At 41.1% G+C, this 27,682-nt stretch overlaps 1 protein-coding gene across 2 annotated transcripts in view; it reads left to right on the top strand.

The window, feature by feature from the left end:
* LOC120541211 (C-type lectin domain family 4 member G-like) overlaps nt 1-26,499 on the top strand; it is a 42,123-nt gene extending 15,624 nt beyond the window's left edge. The window contains exons 4-9 of one of the 2 annotated variants that reach the window (XM_039772639.1): nt 4,472-4,549; nt 9,255-9,308; nt 12,956-13,021; nt 13,544-13,695; nt 23,487-23,599; nt 26,208-26,499. In XM_039772639.1, coding sequence (XP_039628573.1) covers nt 4,472-4,549; nt 9,255-9,308; nt 12,956-13,021; nt 13,544-13,695; nt 23,487-23,599; nt 26,208-26,391 — 647 coding nt within the window. In that variant the 3' untranslated portion in view covers nt 26,392-26,499. The remainder of the gene's footprint in view (nt 1-4,471; nt 4,550-9,254; nt 9,309-12,955; nt 13,022-13,543; nt 13,696-23,486; nt 23,600-26,207) is intronic. The other variant, XM_039772640.1, reaches the window with a different exon arrangement.
* The last annotated feature ends 1,183 nt before the right edge of the window (nt 26,500-27,682 follow it).

Raw genomic sequence — 27,682 nt, 5'->3', positions numbered from 1 at the left:
TGGGGATGGGGTCCAGTATACAAGTAGTTGGCCTCATCTTACAGAGCAGGTTATTAACAAACGCAGATGTGACTGGTGAGAACTTAGAGAAGGAGCTGGATGGAGTGGGAAAACAGGGAGAGATATAAACAGATGATGTATTTACATTAGTTGAATTTTGTTACGGAAAAAGTGGAGGAAATCCTCACAGACTTCAGTAGAAGAGGTAGTTGGGCCAGATGCAGGTTCGAGTAGTTTATTAACTACAGAAAACAAAACCCTTGGGTTATCGTGGCCACTTTCTATTATTCTGCCATAGTGGGTGTTCTTAGCAGCAGTTAGTGCTTCTCTGTAAGCTCTTTGGTGGTCAGAGAAAGCCTGGATGTGCACGTGAGGCCAGTCTTACGTGACATTCTCTCAAGGCGTCGGCCAGCTGCTTTCATAGATCGCAATTCTGAGTTATACCAAGGAGCTGAACGTTTAAAGGAAACCTCCTTATGTTTTAAAGGAGCTGTTTTATCTAATGCTGAATGAAGGGCTGAGTTATAGTGGTCAACAAGACTATCTAGTGTTGACGGAATAGGTGCAGACAGTAAAAGATCAGAAATGGATCCAGAAAGGATAGAGGGACAGATATTTTTAAGGTTTCTGTAAGAAATTTGTCGTTTACAGGTAAGAGGAGGTAAAGGCAGTGAGACAGTAAAAAATACTGCTTTATGGTCAGAGAGTCCCAAATCAGTGCTGTAAATATTGGCAACAGATAGTCCAGAAGTGCAGATCAGATCCAATATATGACCACCAGAGTGGGTGGGAAAATCAACATGTTGTGTCAAGTCAAAACAGTCCAGTAAGGATAGGAATTCATTTCTCAGTTTAGATGTAGTAATGTCAATATGGATGTTGAAATCACCAAGAAGGATAATTCTCTGAGAGTAAGAGCTTAGGTGGGTTAAAAGTTCAATCAGATCAGATAAGAAGGATGCATTGTATTTTGGGGGACGATAAAGAACAATGAGTGAGACAGGACCTGTTTCCGTTATTAGTTTAAGAGCCAGGCACTCAAAAGACAGTGGACAGTCAATTGGGATTCGTTTGATATTTAAGTCTGCTCTGATAATTACCGCTAGCCCGCCTCCTTGTCTAGAGCTGCGAGGTTCTGTATGGAAAGTGAAACCAGGTGGAGTCGCCTCCGTGAGAGACGTCAATTCGTTTGGTTTTTGCCAAGTCTCCGTTAGACACAGTATATCAAGTTTGGTGTCAGTGATGAGTTCTGACAGCACCAATGCTTTGCCATTAAGAGATCTTGAGTTAAACAGAGCAATGTTAGTCAATGAGGCATCTTTTGCACAGAGCTGTGATCAGGGTTTATTTCCACACAATGTAAATTTGGCACACTGACACTTGTATTTCCAGGGCCATGAGAAGGAAGGCTTATTCCTGAGCAAATGCTGCCGGTTGTCTTTTCATTCGCAGCCCGGCGGTGGCGGCGACCTGACCCGCGATGTATATATTTCGGGCGCTGCAAAATACCGGCGTCTTTTAGGATGTTCCAATCAGACCATTTGCTCTGGACAAACTGTTTAATAAGAAGGAGTTTGTCATGAGAGTATTTTAGCATGATACTTGGCAATACTTATCTAAAAAAGCAGTGGAGAAGCAGCGCAGCATAGTGGAACCATTTGGATTAGATAGATAGATAGATGTGAAAGGCACTATATAATAGATAGATAGATAGATAGATACTTTATTAATCCCAAGGGGAAATTCACATAATCCAGCAGCAGTATACTGATACAAAGAAACAATATTAAATTAAATAGTAATAAAAATGAAAAGAATTAAAATAAAATTAATGTTCGCATTTACTCCCCCGGGTGGAATTGAAGAGTCTCATAGTGTGGGGGAGAAACGATCTCTTTAGTCTGTCAGATGAGATGAACGGCGATAGCAAAGCAGCAGAAAGCATAGCAGGAGGAGGTAGCAGGATTTGCAGGTTCCAATACACAGCCACAAACAGTAACGCTTGGTAAATTCATGCGTGATCGCCCCGGAGCCATAAGCCAGGTTAGTATGAGCATCAGATCAGATCCCAGTCGTACAGTACTGTAAAATGAATCGGGAGCAGATCAGCATAGCGAATATAATCCCGGAGACAGATCATCCCGAGGTCATAGATCGCCAGGTACAAAGAAATGTTCGTAGGTCTCGTCCCGCGATCCACAGACTCAGCTGTTCCCAGTCAAAGTAGAGTCCATAAAATCTGTAAATATTAAGCCAAATCCATGCAATTCAAGTCGGCTGTATCCACGAACTATACGTACAGTAAAAGAAATAAAACAAGCGTGAGAAAGTGTAGAATAAAGGCGAATTTTGTGAAAATTGTTGTTAACAGGGAGGAGCGGCAGCAACTTGCGTGCGCCAGCGTCCCCTCACCTGCCAACTACTACAATGAAATAAATCAAGTATTCTGTTATCCTAGCTCTCTTTCTCATGGGTAGGGTTGATCTGATGTGAACTTAGTTTTGTAAAATTTGTAACTTCCTTGTATGAAATGTTATTTGCTTTTAACAAATTCAATAAAGTGCTTTAGAAAAATAAAGTATACAATGCTTAGCAGACAACATAGATATATAATTCTATACACTATGTATTTGCAACTATTATATACCAGCTGTGTAAGCCCATGCTGCAAAAAGCCCGGGCTCCTAGAAGCTATTGAAATTGTCAGAAAAAAAAACTGAAATGCAGAGTCGGCGGTTTCATTTTGTGGACATGCTCGGCCCCCTTGTCTATCAAGCGAGTTTCTCTCTCGTTTGTCTTTCGTCAGTGGTTTCACTTTGGTGACAGGCTCGCCAGCCAACACAGGGCGCAGGGCAGGAAACAAACTGTGGGCAGGGTGCCAGCCCACTGCAGGACACACACACACACACCAAGCAAATACTAGGAACAATTTAGGATAGCCAATGTACCTAACCTGCATGTCTTTGGACTGTTGGAGGAAACCCACGCAGACAACACGCAAACTCCACGCAGGGAGCACCCGGGAAGCGAACCTGGGTCTCCTAACTGCGAGGCAGCAGCGCTACCCACAGCGTCACCGTGCCGCCTCTATCTAACATAGATGTTCTAAATCAGCTCTCATGGTTTTCAGACTTCACATGGAAGAAATTGATGATGATGGTCATGTGGACCTCTGGGACACCCGCCATTCAATCCATAAACACTGGGGGCAGTATGGTATCTTGATCAGTTGGTGGTGGCACAGATCGCCACCATAGAAGAACTGGAAAAGACAACAGAGAATAGTACAGATTAGTGTAGACATCCATCGACAATCAAAAGACATCAATCGATTGCAACAAGTGCAGAATGCAGCTGCTAGGATCTTAACTAGGAAAAGAAAATCCGAGCACATCACGCCAGTCTTAGCGTCGTTACACTGGTTACCTGTGTCATTTAGAATTGAATTTAAAATACTGCTGATGGTTTACAAAGCCTTAAATAATCTGCTCCATCTTATATATCAGAATGTCTGACACCTTACACTCCAAATCGTAACCTTAGATCTTCAAATGAGGGTCTGCTTAGAATTCCAAGAGCAAAACCTAAAAGAAGTGGTGAGGCGGGCGACCTTCTGCTGTTATGCACCTCAAATCTGGAATAGCTGACCGATAGGAATTCACCAGGTTAATACAGTGGGGCACTTTAAAAAAACTGCTGAAAACACATTACTTTAACATGGCTTTCTCACAGCTTCATCTTAGTTTAATCCTGATGCTCTGTATATTCAATTAATTATCATTATTATTCATGGTGGCTCCAAAATCCCTATTAACCCCTACTTTCTCTTCTGTTCTTTTTCTGTTTTTTTTTGTGGTGGCGACCTGCACCACCACCACCTGATCAAAGCACCGTGATGTCCCTACATTAATGGATTAAAGGCCAGAGGTCCACATGCCCATCAACATTAAGTTCTTCCATGTGAAGCCTGAAAACCCTGAGGGCTGACTGAGAGTATTTATGTTAGGTAGAATGCCTAGAGGGGGCTGGCTGGGTGGTCTCGTGGCCTTGGACCCCCTGCAGATTTTATTTTTTTCTCTAGCTGTCTGGAGTTTTTTTTTTCTGTCCTCTCTGGCCATCGGACCTTACTTTTATTCTATGTTAATTAGTGTTCCCTAATTTTAATTCTTATTTATTTTGTCATTTTTTCTCTTTTCTTCATCATGTAAAGCACTTTGAGCTCCATTATTTGTATGAAAATGTGCTGTAGAAATAAATGTTGTTCTTGTTGTAGTGAGGAATTGGAGAACCCAGAGGAAAATGATAATTCAATGCCCATACATTGTAAAAGGGATACAACTAAAATGTAGCTACGATAAAGCCGTATTAAGCAAGTGAATATTTCTGGCTAATATGACCAAGGCTTCACAAATTTACTTTTGGCACCAGTTTTAGGATCTTCTGCTAACCCCTCCATATTTCCTGATTTCAGTTCAAGCCATGCTTGCAAAATCGGAAGCAGAAATCTTCCCTGGATTAAGCGAGCAGCTTTTGTTACAACAAGAAAACAGTAAGTTTTAATTCCTTCATGCTATTATACACAGATTTAGGCCATTGGAAACTATTTTGTAATTGTGGGGATGCTTCCAATTTTTGGGTGCACAGAAATGACTTTGAGGGGGCCCAAATGTGGCACATTTTGTGTTTTAGTTTGCTTACCATTCCAGGAACCTGCGCACATGTCTTAGTCTGGTAACTTCATATTCAGAGTTTGCTCATTCCCATTTGGGCCGTGAGTGTTTTCTCTGCTTTTTTTTTTTTACTTTTTTATTCCATGTTCCCAACCTGTGTATGTTAGGTTAGTGTACAAATTTAAATAAGCCCCGTGCGAGGGAATTTGGAGTGGTGCACATGTTTTCCTGTCAGTCAGTCCTGAATATCTCTTTGCTGCTGCTGTACAATCTGACCGTCTATGACCCTGGATAGATGTATTACCTGGATCGTGAAAAATTGTAAGAAACAGCAAAAGAAAATGAAACAGCACAAGATGAGAGATAGAGTGTCCATGTGAGAGAATGTGAGCTCCCCTGGTAGACAGGATGAAACAAGCAAGTCATGTCTCTACTATTGTCATCTAGTCTTGCACGCCTTTTTATTATTCAGTCATTTGTTTTTCTTCTTGGACCAGTTAAAGTGTTTGGGACCAGCAGCTGGAATTTCACCCACCAACTCACTCATTTTCCTCTTTTCAGCTTCCTACCTTCTCAGAAATCTCAGATCTCGTCTGTAAGTCTAAGCCATCCACCTGTCAACTGGACCCCCTCCCTACAGTTCTGCCTCCCCTCTCTGGTCCCCCTTATCTCTGCTATAATCCACTCTTCTCTCACTACTGGTCCTGTTCCTTCATATTTTAAAACTGCTGCAATAACCCCAATACTGAAAAAACCCAGTGCCGATCCGACTAATTTCAGTAATTTTCGTCCTATTTCTAATCTACCCTTCATTTCCAAAATTCTTGAAAAAATAGTGGCTATTCAACTTCTTTCTCATTTATCTCAAAATAATCTGTATGAGCAGTTCCAGTCTGGTTTTCGTCCCCTCCACAGTACAGAAACGGCACTTATAAAAATGACTAATGACCTCCATATGGCAGCTGATTCTGGTTTCATTCCTATTCTCATCCTCCCTGATCTGATCTGAGTGCAGCCTTTGACACCATTTGTCACACGACTCTTCTCAGTAGATTACCTTCGATTGGCATTACCCACACTCCCTTAGACTGGTACAGATCCTACCTCTCAGGCCGCACTCGGTTTGTTCAGCTTAACATTTTCACATCCCAACCCATCGCTGTTTACTTCAGGTGGGCTCTGTCCTGGGACCCCTTCTTTTCATTACTTACCTCCTTCCCCTTGGCAGTATCTTTCGTAAGTGTAACATTAGCTTCCACTGTTACACTGATGACACCCAGCTCTACCTCAGGAGCAAACCTACTTTTTCCTTTCCACCCTCCTTGCTTATTAATTGCATAGCAGAAATCAAATCCTGGTTTTCTTCAAACTTTCTTAAATTAGATCGTGACAAAACTGAGGTGCTCCTCATTGGTAAAAAATCAACATTATCTAAAACTGATCATTTATCATTTGTTAAATGATAATTCCTCTGTCTCCCCTTCCCCACAGGTTAAGAGTCTGGGTGTCATCCTTGATAGGACTCTGTCTTTTCAGTCCCACATCAATAACATCTCCCGGTCTGCGTATTTCCATCTACGTAACATTAATCGTATTCGCCCCTCCCTCACTCCCCACACCACGGCTATTCTTGATCACAGCCTTGTCACTTCTCGTCTAGATTATTGTAATTCCCTTTCCTTTGGTCTTTCTCGGAAATCTCTTTATAAGCATCAACTGAATTCAGCACGCCCGCATTCATTTCTAGAGCCCCCTCTATTCACCATATCATTCCCGTCTTGCAGCAGCTTCACTGGTTTCCAGTTCAGTTCCGAATTCAATTCAAAAGTCTCCTACTAACATTTAAGGCTCTCCACAACCTCGCCCCTCCATATCTGTCCGAACTCCTCCATGTTGCCATTCCCTCCCGTACCCTTAGATCCTCTTCATCCACCCACTTGACTGTCCCCTTTGTCCGTCTTACCACCATGGGGGGCACAGCATTCAGTTGCTCTGCTCCCCAGCTCTGGAACTCACTACCACCTGAGCTTAGAAATATTGAATCATTTTCACTTTTCAAATCTAAACTTAAAACTCATCTGTTTAAGACGGCTTTTTCTTTTTGGTTACAATTGCTCTGTCTGATTTTAACTTCTGTATTATACTTTTGTTTATAATCTGTGTCTTGTCTATTGTTCGGTGTCCTTGAGTGTTTAGAAAGGCACCTACAAATAAATAAAATGTATTATTATTATTATTAAACATGATTCACAGCATGATTCAGCTTAACACTTTCACATCCCAACCCATCGCTGTTACATCAGGTGGGCTCTGTCCCGGGGCCCCTCCTTTTCATTATTTACCCCTTTTCCTTCGGGAATATCTTTCGTAAATAGAACATTAGCTTCCACTGTTACGCTGATGACTTGTGAACCTGTACATACTAAAACAAATTCCAATTGAAACACAGCATATACCGTATGCTTATTGGATTCTTCTCTCTGCGGTGTTGGCTCTGGGTGTCACACTGGTGCACTGGTTAGCACTGCTGCCTCACAGCTTTTGGCTTGCATTCCCAGTTTGGTCGTAGTCTGTTTGGAATGGAATTTGCATATCTACCTGTGCCTGTCTGGGTTTTCCCCCAGGTATTCAAGTGTTTCTCCCAAATCCCAAAGTCCTGGAGTTATGGATGATTGGTGAATTCAAACCAGCCCCATAAGAGTGAGTGTTAGATTGGTGCATCATGTAGTTTTGGTTCCTGCCTTGTGCCTACTGCTGCAAGGGTAGGCACAGACCTCTTGTCACTCTGTTTGGTGCCTATAATAAAAAAAATAGTGCTGCAAAAATAAATGAAAATATACATCTTAAGAACTTTTATCATTAAAGTGGACAGTTAATGTAAAAAAAAGAGAATATAGAAATTAAACCCTAAATCATAACAACCTGAACTGGAATAGGGTGGGTGGTTGGGTAGGATCGCTGGGTGCTTCACTCCTCCTATCAAAGAAGTAGCTTCAGTTTTCTGTCTAGAACAGGGGTCCCCAACTCCAGTCCTGGAGGGGCGCAGTGGCCGCAGGTTTTCATTCTAACCCTTTTCTTAATTAGTGACCTGTTTTTGCTGCTAATTAACTTCTTTTGAATTCATTTTAAATGACTTGTTTTTTTAAGATTTGTTCCCCCGAAATTTCTTCATCGTTCCTCTGAATTTCTTCACATCTCCCCTTAACTTTTTGAGGGCTGAATACTTTTTTCCAAAAAACACAAAAATCACAACAAAGTATCTGTTGCTTTGTGCTTTGGCTGCCAGTTCACCAGGAATGCGCAGCTGTGTTTGCGGGGTGTGAGAGCGGCAGTGGCGTTCACGGTGCATCACAATCTGGTTTGCACTTCTCATCATTGTAAGTGGCGGTCCAGGCAGGCGAATGTTGCCGAAGGTGCGTCGGCTACATGAACCCGTTCAGCACCACGACCAGCTGATGCTGGTACCTCACATTCATTTTCGATCGCTTGTATTAAAATCAGAGTCCGACAAGTCAGAATCCAGTTCAGTGATAATATGCAAAACATCGTGCACAGAGCATTGGCCTTGATCTCTCGCCAGATATCGATGCCATTTTTGTCGTTGTTTGTGCCTCGCTACTCACGTGATGGTAGGGGATCTTGGTCAAACCAGTGAAGCTAACTTTCATCCTACCAAAGAGAGTCCAACTAAAGCAATAACGGCGGGATTTGTCTCCGTTTACAGTTGATTACCACCGTCAACCCCTCCTGTTGACAAAAGTCGACATCAGCCCTGAAAGAGTTAAACAGAAATGACATGTGAAGTGACGGAGCCAACAAAAGATCAACTAAATCAGGGCCTCAAACTCCAACCAATTTCACTCCAACCAGTTGCTTAATTAGGCCCTGATTCTTGTCGCTAATTAAACCCGTTCTTTACTTTCATGGCTTGTTGCAATAGGATACATTTTCAAAATTGTTGATTTTATCTTTACTTTTCTAAGGGCACTGTTCAAATGTTTTTGGGCTCCTGAGCAGATCAACATTACTGAGACCTTGACCCTTTTTATTTTCACCACCACCGTTTGCTGGTCATGTTTTGGCTCATTTTATATCTCATTATTGTTTGGCAGCTAATTAAGGAAAAAGAAACAATTGAGGGTTCTGAGTCTTCAAGAGAAAGTCAATTGCAATGAATTAAAAAGAAGTTAATTAGCAGCAAAAACAGGTCACTGATTAAGAAAAGGGTTAGAATGAAAACCTGCAGCCACTGCGGTCCTCCAGGACTGGAGTTTGAGATCCCTGATCTACAGGGTGGTCCAGATCTAATTATGCAGATCCGGATCGTCTAGATGACTTTGATTTATTTGGGGATGATTCCAGTTCGGCGCGAAGATGATTCTTCATGTCGTCAGTTCGCACACTTCTCGATGGTCCGGGATTTTTTGAGTGATTATTTATGTAATAAACTTAATAAGTTATAGCGTAATGGAAATTGGATAATTAGATCTGGACCACCCTATAGACTGATATGTTCATAAGAAATTGTTGATTGATACTGTAAGTTAATTCTTTCATTTAATTATCTTTTACCTCTTTTTCCAGTTTCCTACTACAGGCAGATCCTGGATAATATGTCTGACTTCCGGACTGAAAAAGGTACTGTGGCCTCTGGGAAAATATGGCTAATGCAGTGTTCACCAAAGCAATACATGTCGTTTAAAAATGGTTCTTGTAAATGAGCGATACTTTCTGGTAATAAAGGTGCTCTTAAAGCTTTAAGGGGATCTGGTAATAAGCTTCAGGAAGCAGCCAAATTATTAGTAAGACGAGCCTTGGTCCTGGGAACGATATACACTGTTTGGTAAGGTATTTGGAAAAAAATCCTTTAAGTTTCAAATCTGAGACAAGAAAATGTGAAAATAGTTTAGGTTGCTGACCTGTGTAAAAGTTACATTTCCAATCGCCCTAAGTCAGCCACATTCTTAAAATGATCATACCATAGGCAAATACAAACAATTTCATTTTCATAGAAATCCTCTCAAAATCTGCTCATAATTTGTAAGTATGTAAGCATTGAGAGGCAGACTACATTTTTCTGGGCTCCATGAAAAGAAAGATTACAAGAAAGTTACAACCAATTCAAATAATAACTACAGTTAATTAAAAGCAATTTAAGGCCAGAGCAGGTTGAGGTCCAATGAAACAGGTTATGATAATTTACTATTATCCACCACCATATTTAAAAATGATCTGAAACTTTGCCGAAGCTGCAGTATAAAACTTGTGATGGAGTCTAAAACTATGGATGGACGTACAAACTGTTAAATCTGACAACAGGAACCCCTGCCTTCAAGGACCACTAAAGGGCAGGGTTAGTACCAGAAATCCCACCTGAGAGTCAAAGAAACACGCAAAGTGGGTCTTCAAAAGGAATAAATCAGTCGAGTTAAATAAGCAGTGCAAGACACCAGGGGTCGCTGTCGCTTCTTTAACCCCAACAGACAGACGCTCAGGACACGAGGTAATAGCAACAAGAAGTATTTTAATACTTTTTCTTCTTGAAACTGTGCTGTCACAGTTTATCCACAGTAAACAGGTAATTAAATAAACACAATAAACACAATCCTCCCCTCCACACCTCCCAGCAAGCGTTGTCCACCTCCTCCAGACTCTGGCTCGCTTGCTGGCTTCCCAGCAGTCCTTTAAATACAATACAATACAATACAGTTTATTTGTTGTATAGCCCAAAATCACACAGGAAGTGCCGCAATGGGCTTTAATAGGCCCCGCCTCTTGACAGCCCCCCAGCCTTGACTCTCTAAGAAAACAAGGAAAAACTCCCAAAAAAACCTTGTAGGGAAAAATGGAAGAAACCTCGGGAAAGGCAGTTCAAAGAGAGACCCCTTTCCAGGTAGGTTGGGCGTGCAGTGGGTGTCAAAAGAAGGGGGTCAATACAATACAATACAATACAATACAATACAATACACAGAACAGAACAAATCCTTAAGACAGCATAATAATAAACATTTTAGAAGTACGGTTTAACAGTAGATGATATGACATAATTAGGTTTGGATATTTTAAGAGTCCTGGAGACCTCATCCATCAAGCTGCCTCCCCATTTGGCCATGCCACGGCTGAAATGTTGCTCCGATGAAAGGACCCCTCTTTCCCACGATTCCTGCAATCCTCCATCAGGGATGACTTTACCACAGGCAGGCAAACAACATGGCAGGTGGGCCGTGGCACCAATGGCCACATTTGGGTACAGAGAAAAGAAACAGAATAGGTGAGGGTTAGTATTCAAATATAATTATCATGTTACTTATGTTTTAGTGCTAATGACTAACAACAGAGATGCAGTCTGTTCAGTTAATCAGCAGCTCTAGTCAGGGTGTGCTAAACTGAAGTAGTGAGTCTTCAGCCGGGATTTAAAGGCTGAGACTGAAGGGGCATCTCTTATAGAAGCAGGAAGACCACTCCACAGTTTAGGGGCCCTGTAACTAAAAGCTCGACCTCCCTCTGTTATTTTATTAATCCTTGGAATCCTAAGCAGACCGGCATCTTGAGATTTTAATGTGCGCTCAGGTTTGTAAGTCATGATAAGTTCAGACAAGTAAGCCGGACCTTGGCCATTTAATGCTTTATATGTTAAAAGGAGGATTTTGAAATCTGCCCTAAACTTAACTGGGAGCCAGTGTAAAGATTTAAGAACTGGGGTTATGTGTTCATATTTTCTTGTTCTTGTAATAATTCTTGCAGCCGCATTTTGGATTAACTGGAGGCTGTATAGAGAACAGTTTGAACATCCAGTGATCTCGCAGCATTGCAGTAGTCAATCCTACTAGAGATAAATGCAGGAATTAATTTCTCACAATCCTGTTTATTTAGAAAGCGCCTTAATTTCCTAACATTTTTAAGATGGAAAAAACATGTTTTGGACGACTTTGTAATATGCGCTTTAAATGACCTGCTAGAATCAAAGATAACTCCGAGATTGCGGGCTGATTCAGTAAAATTAATTGGGATTCCAACTGAGTTAAATGACGACAAAATATTGCTGTGATCAGCGTCATTCCCTCCAACAATTAACATCTCTGTTTTATATGTATTTAAAGACAATTAGTTCTCATTCATCCATTCCTTTAATTCACTAACACAACTAATTAAAGACAACATCGGAGAAACTTCATTTGATTTAAATGAAAGGTATAACTGGGTGTCATCTGCATACGAGTGAAAATTAACATTATGTTTCCTAATGAGAGATCCCAGTGGAAGCCTGTAAAGTGAAAACAGTAAAGGTCCCAGTACTGAGCCCTGCGGGACACCATATTGAACTTCTGTGTAAAATGATGGAGTCCTGTCAGCACATTTCTGTACATACTGGAATCGATTTGATAAATAAGAATTGAACCAAGCGAGCACGGGGCCTGTAAGCCCAACATCGTTTTCTAGTCTGTGCAGTAAAATAGAATGGTCAATGGTGTCAAACGCTGCACTTCAGTCCAACAACATAATTACAGTGGAGTTTCCTTCATCAGAGGATATCAGAATGTCATTTACAACCCGTGTTAGTGCCGTTTCTGTACTATGACCAAATAGTTCTTGACCCAGAAGTGCTTCTGTCCTTCCATCCCTGTGACTTGCCAGCACTTCCAGGTCAGTACTTCGGAGCTTCCATCCTCTTGACTTGAGAGTACTTCCAGGCTATGGATGAGGCATGACTCCTCCGGTCCTCTTGCAGCGTCCCCTGGTGACACCCACAGTACCCAGCAGGGCTGTGTTGTTAAACTCCATGTCCCATAATGCACTTCTACAGTCCAGGGAAGCTGCCATCTAACTCTCTGGGGGAAGCAGTGTCTACAAGTAGCTGCCTTCCCAAATCCTTTTATTCTTTAGGCATCCCAGCTGGGTTGAGCTGTCACAACAGGCATGAGTGCTCCTCATTCTGGATACATTCAGCCCCCTACAGAAAAATTTAGAAGAACTTTTAGCCATTAGTATTTTTAGATGAAATACCTTCTTACTTTGCTTTGCTTTATATTGCATTATTAACCCATAAAATGTACACAGATGCTTGTTCTATGAAATCTGCATTCAACAATTCAGTTTGCTTGATTTCTGTGCTCCTCCTCACCAGTTAGCTTGTGTAGAACATCAATGCATACACTGATTGATGAATGTGCATCCATTCAAAATCTGACACTCAGTGCTACTGTGCTAATCTCTGTGCACCTTGGTCTTCTCTTTGTGTCTTGATACGTTCTTTCCAACTGCTCTTTTCTCCGACTTCCTTTTAGATCTGCAAAGCGTAATAGAAATACTACCACGGAAACATACCTGTCAGCAGAACAAGAATGGAGAAGGTAGGATTCTGTACGTCACAAAGAGCAGAGCTCTGAACATTAAACAGCATCGCACTGGGTGTGAGAGTTGTGGTCGACAATTCCTAAATGTTGTTGTCCTCTTTGTTCTTATCGACCTCAAAGTATGCAGTAGGTCTACTAAAATTTCAAAGCTGACTTAGGATTCTACAGGGTGGTCCAGATCTAATTATGCAGATCCAGATCATCTGGATGACTTTGATTTATGCGGGGACGATTCCAGTTTGGCACGAAGACGATTCTTCATGTCGTCAGTTCGCACACTTCTCGATGGTCCGGGATTTTTCGGGTGATTTTCTATGTAATAAACTTAATAAGTTAAAGCGTAATGAAAATTGCATAATTAGATCTGGACCACCCTATAGGTATTTCCATTCGACTGCATTATGTAAAGTAGTGGTAGAAGAACCATATGGCCACTTGTATGCTCTGAGCACACCAGAATAAAAATATTTAGATGGTCCCAGATAACCAGGATACTTAACATGTATAATCCTTTTTCAGTGTCCTCCTGTCTTCCATGCGGTGCTAATTGGCTGGCTTTTAAAGAGAGCTGTTACTACTTTGTATTGGAGAGAAATGACTGGTTCAGTTCCAAAGAGTTCTGTGCAAACCACAAAGCCACACTAGTTGTTATCAACAGTGAAGAAGAGCAGGTGAGTGTCTGCCATTATCATGCAAATCAACGCACGTGACGGTGTTCTCTCACCTTTCTAGTCTCTGTATGTTTCAGGCCTTTTTATGTCACAGATGCAGGAAAAAAAAAACAAAACGCGTCATCTGCATTGTGAATATTTCGTTTTCAGATTCAATGTTCCTCCCAACTTCAAAACTGGATGCAGGGTTTAGAGCATGTCATGTTACCAAAACAGATTTAATATATTCATAAAATCAACAAATCTTCCAGTAGGCCAGTGGTTCTCAAACTGGGGGGCACGCCCCGGCGTCGAATAAATGACATCCATCCATCCATTTTCCAACCCGTTGAATTCAAACACAGGGTCACGGGGGTCTACTGGAGCCAATCCCAGCCAACAAGGGGGCAAGGCAGGAACCAATCCCGGGCAGGGCGCCAACCCACCGCAGAATAAATGAACATGGCATCAAAATTAATTTTTTACATTTTTATTTCAAATTTAAATTGAAGGCAACGAATGCATTATAACTAAAATAAAACATTTCTAAGGCATCGATCTAATGACTAATATGTTTTGAAGTACAGAGCCTGTCCAGGTTTGGTTTGATATTTGAGCTCCTCTTCTATTTGAAGTTTGTTTCTGTGACGTCGCTGCTGCTGCTGCTTTTATAGTCGCGTATTTTCAATCCAGAAAGTTCGAGACGTATCGGTATCTGTCGTGAACATTCGGGTAACCGTAGATCAGGCGATAATGCGGCACGACTGCACCACATTGGCAGCGTAGCCAAACTTCCCAAATTGAGTTTGATAATTTACCGCGTATTGGGTTTTTTTCATGATACAACTAACAGCGGTGTAATATTTGTCGTCTCGTGCAGATTGACTTCATCGGTGTCCTCGTTTCGAGATTTTTTTAAAAATTAAAACATATTTAATCGTTTCTTTACATAAAAAAATAATTAAATAAGAATAAATAATTTATTCTTTGTTTTTGGGATTAGAATTACAACCAAAAACCACACAAGGCATTTCAACTTTACTCACGTTACTAAATGTTACTAACTAACGTTATTAAAACACAATAAAAAAATGAATTGCAAATATTTCATCGAAGTTAGCCGAACACATGCAAATCTTATGAAAGTAAAAATGATAGGATACCGCGACACCGCACGAGTATCACACCTTTGTTAGTTGTATCGTGGGTTATTCTCATCTATCTTATATTATGCAGGGGGAGCAGAATTATTCCAGGTAGAAACGTTTGAGAACCGCTGCAGTAGGCATTCACTGTCAGATTGATTGCTGACTGTATGAAGTCCATCCATCCATCCATTTTCTAACCCGCTGAATCCGAATACAGGGTCACGGGGGCCTGCTGGAGCCAATCCCAGCCAACACAGGGCACAAGGCAGGAACCAATCCAGGGCAGGGTGCCAACCCACTGCAGGCCACACACCAAGCACACACTAGGGCCAATTTAGACTCACCAATCCACCTAACCTGCATGTCTTTGGATTGTGGGAGGAAACCGGAGCGCCCGGAGGAAACCCACGCAGACACGGGGAGAACATGCAGACTCCACGCAGGGAGGACCCGCGAAGCGAACCCGGGTCGCCTAACTGCGAGGCAGCAGCGCTACCACTGTGCCACCGTGCCGCCCGACTGTATGAAGTTCTTCATTTTATTATTCTTGTAAGATAATGGCGTCATACTAAATGCTTTTGTGCCAAATTTAGTTTGCTTCAGGTGTTTCGGCAGACATATCTTTTTCTAGGCCTGTTTATTTATATTTTAAATCAGGATAACCATGACAGATTGTTATGAAATTAAAGGCCAAGTGCCTCCAAGGTTTCCATTTCAATATCTAGGAAAGGTGTACATTCTCCATCCTGAAAATGAAAGTTAATAAACCATTAGTAATCAGATACTGTATGTAGAATGGTTCAGGGTGTGATTATGTACTTATGTTAATTGCGTAGCACCATTCTGCTCTTACTGAGGGTGCTTACCTGAGTTCAGTTTGTGTTCTTCTTTTTTCCTTCTTTAATAACTTTAAATATAACCTTTTACCTTAGCGTTCTCAGCACAACTGTTTCAAGGAACAAACCTTTACTGTTACTAATGTAATTTACATAACTCTACCATTAATTACACAATTTGTTACTAGACCCCACATAAGGATACTATAGTTACCTGCCAAATGTGATTTCCCTTTTTTTTTTCCTTATATGGCTTAGCCTGCCAATATAAAAAAAAAAAACACCAAAGTTCAATGGTTTAGTTTAAATATATTAACCATTTACATATATACAGTACATAACACATCCATACAAAACTATAAACTTAAATAATCCAAGAAATCCATATCGGTGTTGAACCAGCAGTCATTTCTTTGAACGAAAAAAATATCAATAAACAAGTACAATCCCCAAACTAAATAAAAGGAACCAAACAAAAGTCAGGTAAAAGGTACCACAGATAAGCGTTGCAGGCCTGTTACTTGAAGGTGACTGTGATGTTACTCAGCTGACGGTCTCTTATGCTGTAATAGAGCAGACGGGTCTCGTTTTCTGGTTTCCAACGGATGTGCGTCCACTTTCGTTTCTTTCCTAGCGAGTATCAATTCTCAGCGATAGTTGGTCAGCTGTAACAATATCCGATATCGGCAATGTAATCCAATGTCTGCCGACGTCTTCCGTGTTCAGCGTTTCACAAACAGTGCTCCCCAGCTCACAGGTTTGGTGTTCTCGACCAGTCCATGCAACCACCAACACGTCCATATATTATCTGTCCCGACTGTGCTGGAATCCAGTCTTCTTTTATTTTTTTCTCTTTTTGAACTCCTCGCTGAAGTTTACCATGGACCACGTGTCAATCCTCGCTTTCAGCACAAAAGTTCAGGGGCCTCATGCATAACAGCATGCGTAGAATTCACACGATAACATGGCGTGTGGACAAAAGTTGAAATGTGGTTACGCACAAAAAAATCCAGATGCATAAATGTGTGCGAACATCAACTTCCACGTTCTTCTGCTCCATAAATCCCAGTCAGTGTGAAAAGTAACACACGTGCACGCGCCTGCTGTCCCGCCCCAACTCCTCCCAGAATTACGCCTCTTTGAATATGCAAATCAATATAAATAGCCTTTAAGCTCAGCGTTTTGTGAAACGGCAATGGCAAAAGCACGGGGGGGAAAACAGAAGAAGTTCAGCGAATACCAAGTGGAGGCAAAGAAAAACGTACTATTTGTTGGTTTAAACAGTGGGATAAACAAGAAAAGGAAGTTGATCGAGTGACACAGCATGTCAGAGAAACTCAAAAGCTCAAGTTCACAAAGTCGCACTGTGCCTGAAATAAAAAAGAAGTTGTCAGATATCAAAGTCGCTGTGAAAAGGCGAGTCATAGCCCGCCGTCTGAGTGTCATATGAAAGCTTATTAGGGTACAGAGAAAAAAAAAAGGCACACAGTGGGGAAAAAAGCATGAAATGTCAACTTTAATGACAAAATAAACTACGTGATTAAAGTGGAAATTTCGAGATTAAAGTAGAACATCATAAACTTCATCTTAAAATCATTTAATTTACTAATTTCTCAAATCCCAACGTAACTAAAGTAGTACGTTAAATCCTTTGTTTTGTATTTGATTTTCTATGTGCTCTATGTGTGAATCACTACGTGCTTCTGGGCTTTCTCTTCTTCCGACAGGACACAGAATCCAATACATTCGTGATATTACAGCTCTCTGAATAATTAAAATACTAAGATGTATACGTGATATCATTTTCATGATGATTGGAGTTAAAGCACGTTATTAAACATAGGAACAAGGTGGCGGAGCAAATGTGCGCGACATTCGATGAAATAATTTATTGCAGCAGTACTGTGTCTTTCAAATGTACTAACCCCCAATTCCTGTCCTTCCTTTTCTTTCTCCAACAATCAGCTCTGTAATAGACGTTAAGCCATCTGTAAGCTTACAACGACGATTCTTCAAAACATTTAAGGAACATTGAAATATCTTCGTAGTACGGGTTTTGAAGAATACAGCACGAGGCAGGAACAATCCATGAACGGAGCCTGTACCTCGCTAGCGTGCGGCACCGTGTCTTCACATGTTTAATTATTAACAATATAGATTATTTAAATGAAGTTAAAGTTTTATCTGTTTAATATAATAAACATATTTTGCTGCATTTCATCTTAAAAATGATATCGTCATCATATGTAAATGCGCGCTTTATAAAGTGGCTCAGGTTGTGCGATATTATAACTGTAGTGCAAGTTTACAGTGAGGTGATTGTACTTATAAGTCCTAACAGTTCTACAAGGAGCAATTGATTGAGTGCATTTAAAGTTCTTGGGATTAAACTGTTTCTGAACCGCGAGGTCCGTACAGGAAAGGCTCTGAAGTGTTTGCTGTATGGGAGCAGTTCAAATAGACAGGATACAGTGGGATGCAAAAGTTTGGGCAACCTTGTTAATAGTCATTATTTTGCTGTATAAATCGTTGGTTGTTACGATAAAAAATGTCAGTTAAATATATGATATAGGAGACACACACAGTGAGATTTGAGAAGTGAAATTAAGTTTATTGGATTTACAGAAAGTGTGCAATAATTGTTCAAACAAAATCAGGCAGGTGCATAAATTTGGGCACCACAAAAAAGAAATGAAATCAATATTTAGTAGATCCGCCTTTTGCAGAAATGACAGCCTCTAAACGCTTCCTGTAGGTTCCAATGAGAGTCTGGATTGTGGTTGAAGGTATTTTGGACCATTCCTCTTTACAAAACATCTCGAGTTCATTCAGGTTTGATGGCTTCCGCACATGGACAGCTCTCTTTAACTCACACCACAGATTTTCAATTCTATTCAGGTCTGGGGACTGAGATGGCCATTCCAGAACGTTGTACTTGTTCCTCTGCATGAATGCCTTAGTGAATTTTGAGCAGTGTTTCGGGTCGTTGTCTTGTTGAAAGATCCAGCCCCGGCGCAGCTTCAGCTTTGTCACTGATTCCTGGACATTGGTCTCCAGAATCTGCTGATACTGAGTGGAATCCATGCGTCCCTCAACTTTGACAAGATTCCCAGTTCCTGCACTGGCCACACAGCCCCACAGCATGATGGAACCACCACCATATTTTACTGGAGGTAGCAGGTGTTTTTCTTGGAATGCTGTGTTCTTTTCCTCCATGCATAACGCCCCTTGTTATGCCCAAATAACTCCATTTTAGTTTCATCAGTCCACAGCACCTTATTCCAAAATGAAGCTGGCTTGTCCAAATGTGCTCGAGCAGACCTCAAGCGGCTCTGTTTGTGCTTCCTCTTCATCACTCTCACATACAGCATCTCCTTGTGTCAAGTGCGCCCAATGGTTGAACGATGCCCAGTGACTCCATCTGCTGCAAGATGATGTTGTAGGTCTTTGGTGCTGCTCTGTGGGTTGACTCTGACTGTTCTCACCATTCGTCGCTTCTGTCTCTCCGAAATCTTTCTTGGTCTGCCACTTCGAGCCTTAACTTGAACTGAGCCGGTGGTCTTCCATTTCCTCAATATGTTCCTAACTGTGGAAACAGACAGCTTCAATCTCTGGGACAGCTTTCTGTATCCTTCCCCTAAACCATGATGGTGAACAATCTTTGTCTTCAGGTCATTTGAGAGTTGTTTTGTGACCCCCATGTTGCTACTCTTCAGAGAACATTAAACTTACAATGGACCCCCTTAAATACTCGGATTCACCTGTGTATGTAGGTCAGGGGTCACTGAGCTTACCAAGCCAATTGGAGTTCCAATAATTAGTTTGAAAAGTTTTTGAATCAATAAAATGACAACGGTGCCCAAATTTATGCACCTGCCTGATTTTGTTTGAACAATTATTGCACACTTTCTGTAAATCCAATAAACTTCATTTCACTTCTCAAATATCGCTGTGTGTGTCTCCTATATGATATATTTAACTGACATTTTTTATCGTAACAACCAACGATTTATACAGGAAAATAATGATATTAACAAGGTTGCCCAAACGTTTGCATCCCACTGTAGATGAGGCAGCGTGTGCTTGAGGCTGTATACCGGTAATTCTCTTTCCGATCAGCACTCTCAGATGCAGTGATATAAATACTCCGAGTGGTGCAGTGAGAGTAACAACGCTAAAGCAGTTATGGTATTTAGAATAGTTTGACCATTCTGTGGACCATTATATTGTTACTGGTTAATTACAATCAGATGCATTAAACTAATAAACAATTTGCGGTTAATTTCAGTGTATTTATAAAGCCGCGTCAGTAATGTGGATCTGAAAAAGAAAGATAAATCACACAGGAACAGTAGCACTGCTTTGACGCTGGGTGCCGCCAGCCTGCAAAACAGAGCGGAGAATTTGTGTACAACAAGGTATGAGGTACCGTGGAAAAGTGTGTGGCTTTACGCCAAGTTTAGGTTTTATACATCGCGATTTGAGTGTGGGAACGTTCTTACGCAGCATTTTTGTGCGTACGCACCGTTTATGCATGAGGCCCTAGTTCTCCTCTTTCTTTTCTCGCCCCTCCTTTTCTCGTCTCGTTTCTGACCTCTGACCCCCGCCCTTTGCTACTTTCCAAACCAATAAAATAATTTAAAATAAATATCAGCATTTACTTTTTACACTTAAAACCTTAGAACTATACTTACATAACTTTCTAGCAACATGTACAAAAATATATAACTGTATTAATCAAATTTATATTGCACCATTGCTATTACCACCTCATAACTTGTGTTTTGAAGGGCTACAATTGTTTTAAAAGTTTTTTTTCATGAAAGTTTATTATCAATGAGACAGACTTTGGTTTATTAATTATTTTTGTTGCAATCAGTCAAAGGAAACAATAACTGTGACAACATAATGTAACTACTGTGTGAATGCGGCGGCATGGTGGCGCAGTGGGTAGTGCTGCTGCCTTGCAGTAAGGAGACCTGTGGGTTCACTTCCCGGGTCCTCCCTGCGTGGAGTTTGCATGTTCTCCCCGTGTCTGCGTGGGTTTCCTTCCACAGTCCAAAGACATGCTGGTTAGGTGGAGTGCCGATCCTAAATTGTGCTTTGTGTGCCCTGCAGTGTGTTGGCGCCCTGCCCGGGGTTTGTTTCCTGCCTTGTGCCCTGTGTTGGCTGGGATTGGCTCCAGCAGACCCCTGTAGTTAGGATATAGCAGGTTGGATGGATGGATGTGTTAATGCAGTTTGATGTACAGTAATCCCTCGCTATATCGCGCTTCGACTTTCGCGGTTTCACTCTATCGCGGATTTTAAATGTAAGCACATCTAAATATATATCACGGATTTTTCGCTGGTTCGCGGATTTCTGCAGACAGTGGGTCTTTTAATTAAGGTTACATGCTTCCTCAGTTTGTTTGCCCTGTTGATTTCATACAAGGGACGCTATTGGCGGATGGCTTAGAAGCTACCCAATCAGAGCATGTATTACATATTAACTAAAACTCCTCAATGCTATAAGATATGCATCCCGCGCGGAGCTCGATTGTTTGCTTGTCTCTGCCTCTCTCTCACCCTCTCTGACATTCTCTGCACCTGATGGAGGGGCTGTGAGCAGAGGTGCTGTTTGCACAGAAGCTTTTTGCCTAGTGGATACGAACGCACCTCTAAATGCCGGCCGCTTTATTGCGGTGCTTCTAAAAGCACACTTATTGATTTTTTGATTGTTTGCTTTAATCTCTCTCTCTCTCTCCCTCTGAAATTCTCTGCTCCTGAAGAGAAGATCTATTTGCATTCTTTTAATTGTGATAAAGAACTGTCATCCTCTGTCTTGTCATGGAGCACAGTTTAAACGTTTGACTAAAGGGTGTTATTTCATGTCTAGAGGGCTCTAATAATGTTAACAGTGTGGGAGAGTTTATAAGGGCTTAAAATATATAAAAATAACTATACATACATATGGTTTCTACTTCGCGGATTTTCGTCTATCGCAGGGGGTTCTGGAACGCAACCCCCGCGGTCTAGGAGGGATTACTGTATTAGTAGAGTATATAAAATAAATGCTTTTCAGTAGTATTTCATATTGTGTAGTTAAAAACTAAGCCCAAGTAGGCTTGTGGTTGCTGACATAGACACCAAATTCTACCTCAGTTGATGTAATATTGTTAGTTGCTGGATGTGGAAAGCCTATGGATTATTGTAGTTCATATTTCTTGAACATAAAGGTTTTGAAAGAAACATACTATGGACAGTTACAATTGACACCACGCTGTATTCTGCGCCCAGGTGCAAGCAGCAGGAAGTGGTGGTGAGTTTCTGGCCGCATGTGACTCTGCTGACATTTCACTAGCATATATTCTGGATTTGGTTTGCCTTCTGGACTAGCTATCAGACTTGTAAAAAATAAAAATATGCAAAATCTACAAGTTCAAATAACTTCTCTCAAGGTAAACTTGAGAAAATAGGTTAAAGGTGTAGTAAGGGTCACACAAATCACTCCTCTGTTTAAAAAAAAAAAAAGATTATTTTGAAACTTCATCAATGTCTTTTAAAAGAAAGTTTATGAAGTGTCAATAACACTAGACACTGTCCATCCATCCATTTTCTAACCCGCTGAATCCGAATACAGGGTCACGGGGGTCTGCCGGAGCCAATCCCAGCCAACACAGGGCACAAGGCAGGAACCAATCCTGGGCAGGGTGCCAGCCCACCGCAGGACACACACAAACACCAAGCACACACCAGGGCCAATTTAGAATCGCCAATCCACCTAACCTGCATGTCTTTGGATTGTGGGAGGAAACCCACGCAGACACGGGGAGAACATGCAAACTCCACGCAGGGAGGACCTGGGAAGCGAACCCGGGTCTCCTAACTGTGAGGCAGCAGCGCTAGACACTGTGCCAACCCAAATCTAAATTTAGGTGATCGTTTTTCTCATTGCTCTACATTTGTGAAGAAGTTTCCCTTCCTCAAATGGAATGAAGGCAGTGCCATCCACATGTTTATCTAATATATTTTAAAATGAATGTGTGTTTCTTCGTGTACAAATCAACAATGTTGAACCAATCTCCACCAAAGTTTCCACAAATTTCTCATTTGTACAGTGGAAGACAATAGGCTATGTGTTTTCTTGCCAAATGTTTCCTCTTGGGGACTTTATTTAGTAAGCACGCCGGTGTTTTATTCCAACCCAGACAGCTTTGGGTAACCCTGCTGGTATATCATATGGCCACCTTAACATAGCAAACATAAGGACAACACTCTAGTCATTGCAAAGGAACAGACTTGGCAGACCATCACATTACTAACATCATCAACAGATGACACCTGATTGTGCTTTGTGTAAACAGCTAAATGTCAAATCCCACTTTTCAGATCTCAGCACTGTTAACATGATACCATTTTCAAATTTGGATGTAAGATTTCAAAATGAGCTCACTATCTTCTTCTTCTTTCGGCTAGTCCCGTTAGGGGTCACCACAGCGAATAATCTTCTTCCATATCTTCCTGCTCTCGTCATCTTGCTCTGTCACCCCCATCACCTCCATGTCCTCTCTCACCACATCCGTAAACCTTCTCTTAGGACTTCCTCTTCTCCTCCTCCCTGGCAGCTCTATCCTTTAGTACCCTTCACCCATAATACCCAGCATCCCTCCTCTGCACATGTCCAACCAGCACAATCTCGCCTCTCTCACTTTGTCTCCCAACTGTCCAACTTGATGCTCCATTTTTAGAAACACGAGGACCTCCTCCATACTTTATGATCATACTTGACATACTCTCACTTTTCTGTTCACTTCATTTATTACTTTTGTGCATTTTCTTTTTAAAAGGAATTTATCACTGAGCAACACAGCTCTGAGTTTTTCTGGATTGGGTTAAGTGACACTGAAGAAGAAGGAGAATTCAAGTGGGAGGACGGAACAAACTTCACGACCACAGCAACGTAGGTTTCAGTAGCTGTCACCTCACTCCTTGTCATCAGCAAGTTGATTCAAGTGCTTTGGTTACCTCATCAGAAAGTGTGTGGAGTTTCTTGTTTAAACTCACAGTGGAGGTTTTTATGGTATAACTATATACGCAGTTAGAACGTCTTGTGATTGAAAGGGATATTAATATTCTAGAAGGTGCAGCTTTCTGTCAGGGACTGGTTCGACTTCTTTGTTCCATTTAGTCCCTCTTTACTGATATTTTAATTTCAAGCTTTCTGGTTTTCCTAGCATTGTCCTATGAGTATGGTTTATGTTCTTATTTATGTTCTCACTTGCAGCTGCTAACCTGCACCTTTTTCTGATTTCAAACTACTAACCTTAATTTCTTTTGCCTATGGCCTCTCATGAAGGAGCAGTTAAGACAGTGTTCTTCACTATTAGCTGCTTTTTTATTTTAAGTCTTGTCAAGCCTCTTCCTCTTGAAGGAAAGCTAAATGTGATGGCTGAACAGGCGATGAAATGTGGCTTCAGATTGTGCAGTAGCAGCAGTTATGCAACTTTCACTTAAGGATTCCTTTTTTCTTTTCAGTCTTCTTCTTTTGGCTGCTCCCGTTAGTGGTTGCCACAGCGGATCATCTTCTTCTATATCTTCCTGTCCTCATCATCTTGCTCTGTCACATCCATCACCTGCATGTCCTTTCTCACCAAATCCATAAACCTTCTCTTAGCCTTCCTCTTCTCCTCTTCCCTGGCAGCTCTAACCTTAGAACCCTTCACCCAATACACCCCTCATCTCTCCTCTGCACACGTCCAAACCAACACAATCTCGCCTCTCTGACTTTGTCTCCAAACCGTCCAACCTGAACTGACCCTCTAATGTCCTCATTTCTAATCCTGTCCATCCTCGTCACACTCAATGCCAATCTTAGCATCTTTAACTCTGCCACCTCCAGCTCTGTCTCCTGTGCCACCATCTCCAGCCCATATAACATAGCTGGTCTCACGACCGTCCTGTAGACCTTCCCTTTCACTCTTGCTGATGATACCCGTCTGTCACAAATCACTCCTGACACTCTTCTCCACCCACTCCACCCTGCCTGCACTCTCTTCTTCACTTCACTTCCACAATCCCCGTTACTCTGTACTGTTGATCCCAAGTATTTAAACTCATCCACCTTTGCCAGCTCTACTCTCTTCAACCTCACCATTCCACTGACCTCCCTCTCATTCACACACATGTATTCTGTCCTGGTGGTCCTACTGACCTTCATTCCTCTCCTCTGTACAGCAGATCTCCACCTCTCCAGGGTCAGTAGACTGCTACATTTATTGTGTAAATGCATTGCTTTACCAGTGTCTTTTTTGCCTCTTCTTGCTTTTCTTTAGATAGATAGATAGATAGATAGGAAAGGCACTATATGATAGATAGATAGATAGATAGATAGATAGATAGATAGATAGATAGATAGATAGATAGATAGATAGATAGATAGATAGAAAGGCACTATATGATAGATAGATAGATAGATAGATAGATAGATAGATAGATAGATAGATAGATAGATAGATAGATAGATAGATAGTATATATGATAGATAGATAGATAGAAAGGCACTATATGATAGATAGATAGATAGATAGATAGATAGATAGATAGATAGATAGATAGATAGATAGATAGATACTTTACTAATCCCAAGGGTAAATTCACATACTCCAGCAGCAGCAAAACTAAAGATAAAACAGAGTGCAAAACATTAAAAAAACTCTAAGGTGCAAGAGCAAACACCACTATGTACTCAACATCCTCCATCCTTCCATTATGCAACCTGCTATATCCAAACTATAGGGTCACGGGGGTCTGCCGGAGCAAATCCCAGCCAACACAGGGCACAAGGCAGGAAACAAACAAGGGCAGAGCGCCAGCCCACATACACATCCACACACTAGGGATAATTTAGAATCGCCAATGCACCTAACCTGCATGTCCTTGGACTGTGGGAGGAAACCCACGCAGACACGGGGAGAACATGCAAACTCCATGTAAGGAGGACCCGGGAAGCGAACCCAGGTCTCCTAACTGTGAGGCAGCAGTGCTACCCACTGCGCCACCCAGTAATATAACAATATACAGAAATACTGTCCCTATGCCAATGTGTACTTCATAACAGGCTAGGGTGAAGACGGGCACCATGGACGGAGTCATTATAGGGTTTGATGGCTGGGAGAAACACGAAGTTCCAACAACACTTTCTGGGACAGTCTGCTGGAATGCCAGTGGTGTAAAGTGGTGTAGGATAACACATTGTGCAGAGTATGGCTTCTCATTTTGCATGATTCTCTTTTTTTCATTTATTCAGGATGTCTGGTGTTAGTCCTCCAGTAAACCACAGTGTACAGCAGCACACTGACCACAACGGACTGGCATAACATCCTTAGCAGATCGTTCCACATACTAAAGGACTCAAGGCTTCTCTGAAATGTTTTGCACACAACGTGGGTGGTCCATTGCTAGGGGTGGGGAGTTTGTTATTAAGTGTGTGTGTGTGTATCACTAAGATGGAAAGACTTTACAAACTTACACTGCATTTGTTTTGTTGATTTTCTTTTTCTACCCGGTAGGTTCTGGAGGTCAGATCAACCAGATGATTACCTTAATAACGAAGACTGCATCGCACGAGATCCTAAAGTAGGCACCTGGAATGATGCACATTGTAACAATTACAAGTATTCCTTCATCTGTGAAAGGACAACCCTTTCACTTGATGATATAAAAATGCAGTTAACAGCGACACATAATATTTAAGGCTGAATTATGCTGAAAAAGTTGAAAGTTAAAAATCACCATCTCTCCTGCTGATGTTGTCACTGAAAAATATTTCTGATAGCAAAATACCCGCGCTTCGCAGCGGAGAAGTAATGTGTTAAAGAAGCAATGAAAAAGAAAAGGAAACATTTTGAAAATAACGTAACATGATTGTCAATGTAATTGTTTTGTCACTGTTGTGAGTGATGAGTGTTGTTGTCATATATATATATATATATATATATATATATATATATACATACACACACAAACATATATATATACATATCTATACATACAATACACACACATATATACACACACATATATTTACACAAATATATATATATATACACATACACACACACATATATAAACATATATATACATATACATACATATCTACATATATACACACACAGCTATTTCGTATCAGTGCAATACGCTGCTTGTTAAAACGGATGACTCCCGCTCTTACGTGCAAGTCTGCGTGGATATTATGAACTATCGTATTTGTTCAAGTTCTATTTAAATTTTAAATAGAAGGAATTTTTATTTAGTCGACAGAAATATGTTTGGTAGGAATGGTAAAAACAGACAGGAATATTATTCGTGAATAAATCAACTCAAACCTTAAACAACTTATAATATTTTGCTCTCAATAAAAATTTATCCTGTCTAAATTATACAAGTTAGAAATAAAGTAAACATTAAAAGAACAAACATTCAAATTTCTTTACTCTTATGTAATTTTATATAAAAATAAACTTAGATTTTAAATATCCCAAAAGATTTTGCTCTCCATAAAAATATATCCTGTCAAAATTATACAAATTCAAATATGAACATGCTGCATAACAAAACCTGGAAATATAAATAAAATGTGTTCCTTTCAGCAATAACAAATCAAATCATTCAGTTGTCTTTGCTCAGATGTCATTTTAGAGCTGGACGCCTGGCATCTTTTTTTGGCCACAAGTTCGTTTCTGTTTGCTGTGAGGTTCTGTGTTGTGGAGATTCTCAGGATGGATTGCAGGTGCTCATCAGTGAGGCGACTCCTGTGTGCTATTTTGTTAGTCTTTATCACTGGGAAGAGCTTCTCACACAGATATGTGCTACCAAACATGCACAAGGTTCGAGCCGCATGTAGACGGACTTTTTTGTTCTTCAAAGTCACCAAAGCGCCGTGCAAACTCAGTGCGCTCAGTTTATCATCAAAGTGCGTATTTGGGAACACCGTAGTGACGACTTGGTTTAGCATTACTTGGCAACAGGGAAAGTGGGGCAAGGT

This window comes from Polypterus senegalus, chromosome 12 (genome assembly GCF_016835505.1).
Source record: "Polypterus senegalus isolate Bchr_013 chromosome 12, ASM1683550v1, whole genome shotgun sequence".
NCBI classification, from domain to species: Eukaryota; Metazoa; Chordata; class Cladistia; order Polypteriformes; family Polypteridae; genus Polypterus; species Polypterus senegalus.
This window is presented reverse-complemented; position numbering and strand designations above follow the sequence as displayed.